Raw genomic sequence first — 7,573 nt, 5'->3', positions numbered from 1 at the left:
TCAGCTCCACAGGCTGGAGACACGGAGCTGCCGGATCAGGATGGTCACTGTGGTGCAATGCCCCCTGGGAGCCTTGTAGGGCTGGGGGACTGGACACAGGAAGAACCTTCCACAGGGAGGAGGCTTCAGTAAGAAATTGGTTCTTTTTTGAATATTTAAAAAAAATTTTTTTATTGATTTCAGAGAGGAAGGGAGAGGGAGAGAGAAATAGAAACATCAGTAAGAGAGAGAATCATTGATCAGCTGCCTCCTGCACGCCCCCTGCTGGGGATCGAGCCCCCAATCCTGTGCCCTTGACAGGAATCGAACCTGGGACCCTTCAGTCTGCAGGCTGACGCTCTATTACTGAGCCAAACCAGCCAGGGCTGGAACTGGTTCTGTCTTGAACTCTTCCTGTGCCCTTACAGAGGAGGAGCTAGACTCAGAAACGTGTCGGGTAGGGACACTTTCCCCTAAAAGGGAGATCAGCTCACCTGCTGAAGGCGAGGTCCAGAGAGGGTGGGTGGGTAGGAATGGTGATGGGGGTTGGAATTCGAGTAAAGATGAAGCGCTCCAGATGCTGCAGGAAGGGGGGGGGGGGCACAATGTGCTCTTTGGCAAGTCCCCCAGGTGACTGGATGCACATTCAACGTTGAGAAGGACTGAACTAGTTAGTGTGCTCACAAACAGAAACCACTAGACACAGCCCAGCAGTCTCTAGAAGTGTGGGAAGGTGCTCCCCATTCCCAAAGCCTGTGGGCAGAGAGCAGAAAGGGCCCCCTCCCAGTTAAGAGGAGCGCCAACCTTCACCGGAGTGAGGGCGCCTCTGGCAACTAGGCAAGGGCACACCCGGGATCTGCACAGACGGTGCAGCTCACAACTCATGTGGGTTGTGAGCCCCCCACTTCTCTAGTACACAGACTCCTGTGATTTCCTTTCTTCTCGGATCTTATGAAATCCCAAGTCCTGGGCTGCAGCCTCCTTTAGCCAGCGACGTGAATCTTTGAGATCATCACCAAGCAACCTGCAGCATCGTCTTAAGTAACTCAGACACACTAGATCAGGGGTCCTCAAACTTTTTAAACAGGGGGCCAGTTCACTGTCCCTCAGACCGTTGGAGGGCCGGACTATAGTTTAAAAAAAAAACTATGAACAAATTCCTATGCACACTGCACATATCTTATTTTGAAGTAAAAAAACAAAACGGGAGCAAATACAATATTTGTATTTGCATGTGGCCTGCGGGCCGTAGTTTGAGGACCCCTGAACTAGATCATGCCTGGACAGGTGATGGATGCTTCGAGGAACCAGAGTGGTGAGCGGAGACAGCAGTGCGGGTGTCAGCGTGGGGGAAGTGGCAAGACGTGCCAGGGAGGCAGAGCAGGAGACAGGGGTGGGTGCTGGGTGATTCAGAGATGGTGCTTACACTTCAAAATGCCTTTGCTTCCTCCTTTCACACTTGGGGCTTTTAGATCTTTGAGGAGGAAGAACTGCAGCTTTATCTCTTAAGTGTCTCTGCCCAGGATAGGGAGAGCCTATATACTATCAATAGGATGCCCGCGGCAAATTTCTGGCACCAACTCCGAAACTCCGGTCAGCCAAGTGTAACAGAAAGCCTGCGGAGGTGGCATGAAGATGTAAGCGTGCAGAAAAAGAAACAGAAGAGGCAGAGGGGCGAGGCTGTGGGTGCCTCTGAGCCACTTGCTCATATGCCCTACCCGGGTCAGAGCAGGAGTGGCCCCCTCAGTCTCCAGCGGTGTCTGCAGCCAATTAGAATCAGGCAAGAGTGAAACTGCTGAGAACATTATAAAAACATAATCGTATCGTTTCTCCCGAAAAAGCCAGGGAAAGGAAACAGTGCCCCAGAGAAGCATGCCCACGAGCAAATCCTGTGCTTTTCGCCGTCTTCTCTAAATAACAAACCCGCGTTGGCAAAAGAAAACGCACGCAAGTTAGAACTGCCCTTTGAGAGCAAAGTTTAATTCTGATCCAGGATTGTAGTAACTTTTTAAAGTCCTACTGATTACACCACGCAGCGTAGGAATTACTCAGTCTTTACCCCCTTAACTTCTGAAAAACCAACCTGGTTAACCATACCCGGATTGAGCTGAGGAAGTAAAATGCATTTCTTTATCATTCACTACCACAGGAAGCTTCCATCTCAAGTTGCCTTTAGCAAAGTCCATTTTGCTTGCACTGGTTGTATTACCCTGATTTCTCTTCTCCCAACTCTGCTCTCTGTGTGAGAGAGATACACTGTGAAACGCCATCACTTAAGTCTTGTTTTTCCCTTTCTTTGCCTTGGGGTCCCCTGGCCAGCGGAAGCCCCGCAGGTGCAGGCAGTCGGCCGCGTTGTGGGCGATGTAGTAGAGGTTCAGCATCGCCGCTGGGCTGAGGATGTCCACTTCCTGCTTCTTCTGCTTCTTCCCGCGAGACTTGGCCCGGCCTTTTCCTTTTTTCCCTTTACCTGGCTTTCAAAGACAAGTATATATATGGGGCAAAATTAGTTTTCAGAACCTTGGCATAATTTTCAACATATCCTATTGAACTTAAGAAAAATAAATAAATTCCTAAAAGGAAAAATTGTAAGAACCAACAATTTTGCGTGGAGTGGGGGAGAAGACACAGGCCATGTAACTCACCAAATGCATATGAAGCACCTCTAGATTAAGAGAAACCCAACCTAATGCATGCGTGGACCTTGTTGCCATTCTTTTTGTTTTGTTTTCTTTTTCTTTTTTTTTTTTATTGAGAGAGAGAGAGAGAGAGAGAGAGAGACATCTATTTGTTGTTCCACTTATTTGTGCTTTCATTGGTTGCTTCTTTATGTGCCCTAACGGGAGACGGAACCTGCAGAGCTTCTCAGGGCGATCCTTTAACCAACTGAGCTACCCAGCCAAGGCTCTTATGTGCATTCTGATTGGAACAAACAACCTGTAACAGGACATTTGTTAGGTACTTGGAGAAATTGGATAACATTGAGAAATTATTAATTCTATTAGGTCTGATATTGGCATTGGGCCATGCAGAAAATGTTTACCCATTTCAGGGAGGCACATTAAAATCAGTAGGAGTGAAATAAAAGGAGGCCTGAGATTTGCTTTATTTTATTTTAAAATATATATTTATTGATTTCAGAGAGGAAGGGAGAGGGAGAGATAGAATCATCAATGATGAGAGAGAATACTGACCAGCCGCCTCCTACATACCCAACGCTGGGGATTGAGCCCACGCCATCTGGGCATGTGCCCTAACCCAAAATCAAACTGTGACCTCCTGGTTCATAAGTTGATGCTCAACCACTGAGCTACATTGGCAGGGTGAGATTTGCTTTTTTTTTTTTTTTTTTAAGTCCTCACCCCAGGCTATTTTCCCATTGATTTTTAGAGAGAGTGGAAGAGAGAGGGAAAGACAGAGAAATATCAATGTGAGAGAAACACATCGATTGGTTGCTTCCTGCACGCCTCTGGATCAGGGCCTGGGCCGGGGAGAAGCCTGCAACCAAGGTATATGCCCTTGACCGGAATTGAACCTGGGACCCTTCGGTCCACAGGCCGACGCTCTATCCACTGAGCCAAACCGGTTAGGGCAAGATTTGCTTTAAAATACTGCAGCTTCCAACCCTCTGCCCCCCTCAAAGACACATGAAGCAAATGTGGCAAAACCCTAATAATCTTTAAATAATCATTTTACTATTATATTTTTGTATGTGTATGGAAACTTTCATAGTAAAAGTGAAATTAAAAACATTTGATAATCAGGATGTAAAGCTATATTTTGGCACTTGTTATGTGGTCGTCTCCAGCTCATTAAGCGGCTGTGAGGACTAAGACGTGACTGTAAGGGACTGAGCGCCGAGGAAGCAAGCACTCTGCAAATGATTAGCGCCATCACTTCACCACAGCTAATCCTCAGAGGCGGACACCAAGGGAAGTAGGTATTATTCAGCTCAGCAAGGTCATGGCAAACCCACAGCCACCAGGCTCAGTGCCTGTGTTTTTGCCACAACTACACCGCCAGGCCGATGTGCGCTGGGAAAACGACCTGGGAATAAACAAAGCCCGGAGTTCTGCTAGAGCTGCACACAGCTGAGGTGACTTCTCTATGCCCTATGACCCCCCCTCCCCCCCGCCCAGAAAATAACAGTTGGAATTTACAAAGTGTCTGTTCTGGGCAAGGGAAAGCCGAGGACTGGGTAAGTTATTAAGGACCCCTGCAAGGGCTAAATATTCGTGTAAAATAGATGCTCTGTTCATAGCATGGCATCTTAAAAATGTCCCGAGCTAAACAAAGAGAAACATAGTCGATGTGTCAAAAACACTAAAACATATTTTTGTTAAGTGAAATGGAGTATATTCCCAGACATAAAACCCAGGAAAGAAGATGAGAAGCATCTTGCAACACAGAGGCCCGGCTTGTGTGATGAAATCCAAATGAAAAGAAAGGATCTGGAAACCGGAAGATAACTGCATCCCTGATAAAACATGCCCTTGGGAATGTACGACCACACGCTCTTAAAGATTTGGGGAACCTGGCTTTTTTAAAAATGACTTTATACTTTTCTTGCATGTCAACCATACTTGATATACCTGGAATCACTGCAAAAAAATGTATTTTGATCTCTAAAAAGGTTTGAGAACTAAAATTCACACAAAAGTTTGGCATTTTTATTCACAGTTTTCATCTTTGTAGAAATTGGCAAACTGATTCTAAAATTCATATGAAAATTCAAAGGACATATGATAGAGGGTTGACACTTTTATTCAGAGTTCTCATCTTTTTGTAGAAGATTCTAACATTCATATGGAAATTCAAAGGACTTTGAAAAAGAAGAACAAAGTTGAAGGGCTAATACTGCTTTATTTCGAGAATTATTATAAAGCTACAGTATCCACACAGTATGGTATTGGTGTCAAGAGACAAACAGATCAATGGGACAGCGTGGAGCCCAGAAGTAGATCCACACATATTAGGAACAACTGATTTTCAACAAAAGTGCCAAAGCAATTCGGTGGAGCAAGGGTAACTTTTCAATGAATGTAGATAGAACAATAAATATCAATCTTCAAAACAATGAACCCCAATCCATACTTGCACCATATACAAAAAGTAACTCAAAAAGGCTCATAGAGCGAAATAAAAACCAGAAACTAAAAAACCTCTGGAAGAAAATAGAGGAGAAAACCTTTGTGACCTTGGGTTAGGCAAAGATTTCTTGGATGTGACATGGAAAGCACATCTGTAAAAGAACAAATTGATCAATTCTTCAGCCCTGCCAGTGTGGCTCAGTGGACTGAGCGTCGTCCCATACACCAAGAGGTCATCGGTTCGATTCCTGTCAGGGCACATACCCAGGTTTCGGGCTCGATCCCCAGTAGGGGCGGGAGGCAGTCGATTGATGTTTCTCTCTCAGATGAATATTTCTATCTCCTTCTTCCTCTCCCTTCCTCTCTCTAAAAACCAATAAAAACATATCTAAAAATAAATAAATTGTTGCCCTAGCTGATTTGGCTCAGTGGATTGAGCGTCGGCCTGTGGACTAAAGGGTTGCAGGTTCAGGTCTGGTCAAGGGCACATACCTTGGTTGCAGGCTTAATCCCCAGAGTAGGGTGTGCAGGAGGCAGCCTATCAATGATTCTCTCTCATCATTGATGTTTCTCTCTCTCTTTCCCTCTCCCTTCTTCTCTCTGAAATCAATAAAAATATATAAAGAAGAAAAAAATGATAAAAAATATATACAAATAAATGTTCTTCTTAAAAAAATAAACTGTTAAGACATTTCTTTTTAAATCTTTTTTGGGTCAACTAGTACATTCTATTTTTAAAAATATTTCTTTATTGATTTCAGAGAGGAAGGGAGAAGGAGAGAAAGAGAGAAACATCAATGATGAGAGAATCATTGATTGGCTGCCTCCTGCATGCCCCACACTGGGGATTGAGCCCACAAACCAAGGGCAGGACCCCAGTCCTCTGGCTGCCTCCCTCGAGGCCAGACCCTGGGTGGGCACACATCGGCCTGGGTTACTGATCTAAATATGGAAACCAGCTCAGAACAGCGAGGACAAAGGAGATGGAGAACCCCTGGGTAACGCCTGGACGTAGGCTACTGCCAGAATCCAGGCAGATGGCAAAGAGGGCCTGACAACCAGTGGCAGTGAGGATGGGAGGCAGGTTGCAAGAGAGTGGATGAAGGCTGAGGAATAGGAGTGCTTGTGTTTGAGGTCAGAAGGATGAGCGTACTATTGGATCGTGCCAGTGAGGCCTGAGAAGGCAGTGGTTAAAAGAGCTGGGTCTTTAACACAGTTTGAAAAGGCTCTCTGGTGGCAAGATCCAGCTGGAAGTGGAAAATGGAGGTTTGACGTTTGAGGCTTAACATGTGAGCCGATGACATGGAGGTGAGATGAAGGATGTTGCAAGTTTTCCTGGGCATAAAATGCAAAAATTTCTTACATAAAAGGTCTCCTCCAAAGCCTTTCCTTAAACTGGAATTCCTTAAAATTAGCCAGCGGCCCTAACTGGTTTGGCTCAGTGGATAGAGCGTCGGCCTGCAGACTGAAGGGTTCCGGGTTCGATTCCAGTCAAGGGCATGTACCTTGGTTGCGGGCACACCCCCAGTAGGGGGTGTGCAGGAGGCAGCTGATTGATGTTTCTCTCTCATCGATGTTTCTAACTCTCTATCCCTCTCCCTTCCTCTCTGTAAAAAATCAATAAAATATATTAAAATATATATTTTAAAATTAGCCAGTGGTCCAGGTCGCACCTGGGCTCATTTTTAATTAATTACTTAATTAATTTTTAAAATATATTCGTATTGATTTTATTAGAGAAAGGGAAAGGGAGCGAGCGAGAGAGAAACATCAATGAGGGAGACATCAACCCGCTGCCTCCTGCATGCCCCCTTCTGGAGGTTGAGCTGCAACCAGGGCATGTGCCCTGAGGGCCAATCCAACCTGCGACCTCTTGTTGGGTCAAGGCTGAACCACTGAGCTACACCGGCCCGGGCTGGGCTCATTTTTCAAATCCACAGATAAGAACCCCGCACGGGACCAGGGCAGCGGCAGCAGCAGCAGTTAAGTGCCTGGCCAGTCCCTGCTGGCGACGAGGGGTTCCACACCACGTGACCAGCCTCTATTTGACACATAACCCATCTTCTGGGTGAAAATAAGGCGCTCAACAGAACCCAGGAACTAAAACCAACCGGCTCGTAGCGGGCTCAGCCTGGTTCTGATGCTGCAGTCAGTCCTCTTCAGCGCAGACCCCCCGGGGAACCCTCTCCCCTTAGTCTTTACCCAAGTGTTCAGGTCACGGGGCTGGGCACCACCCACACCGCGAGGAGCTGAAGGCGCCAATCTCGCGGCGTGGATAAGCAAATCTCTCTGAAGGTGGATTCTACAAGGCAGGCGGCGTGAAGCTCATTTAGCAAGAGCCTCGGAGTCTCTCATACTTAAAAAAAGGCATGTATTACCATGGTAACTCCTTTCTCAGTTGAGCAGGTGAGTGTGGCATATATTCCCAATCACGGCATGAAGAGAGCGCCCCCAGGTTTCTGTGTCACCTAGGGGAGGCGTCCCCGCGCCCATTCCTGCCGCGCCCC

General features: G+C 46.5%; 1 protein-coding gene across 1 annotated transcript in view; it reads right to left on the bottom strand.

The window, feature by feature from the left end:
* Positions 1–7,573, bottom strand: part of SMKR1 (small lysine-rich protein 1) — a 14,377-nt gene continuing 6,804 nt past the window's right edge. The window contains 3 exon segments of the mRNA XM_014541820.1: positions 1–106; positions 474–559; positions 2,280–2,446. Of these exon segments, the coding sequence (XP_014397306.1) occupies positions 1–106; positions 474–559; positions 2,280–2,446 (359 nt within the window).

The sequence above is a fragment of the Myotis brandtii genome, unplaced genomic scaffold (assembly GCF_000412655.1).
Source record: "Myotis brandtii unplaced genomic scaffold, ASM41265v1 scaffold280, whole genome shotgun sequence".
NCBI lineage: Eukaryota > Metazoa > Chordata > Mammalia > Chiroptera > Vespertilionidae > Myotis > Myotis brandtii.
Note: the sequence above shows the minus strand (reverse complement) of the source record. Positions and strands in the feature narration are given on the sequence as shown.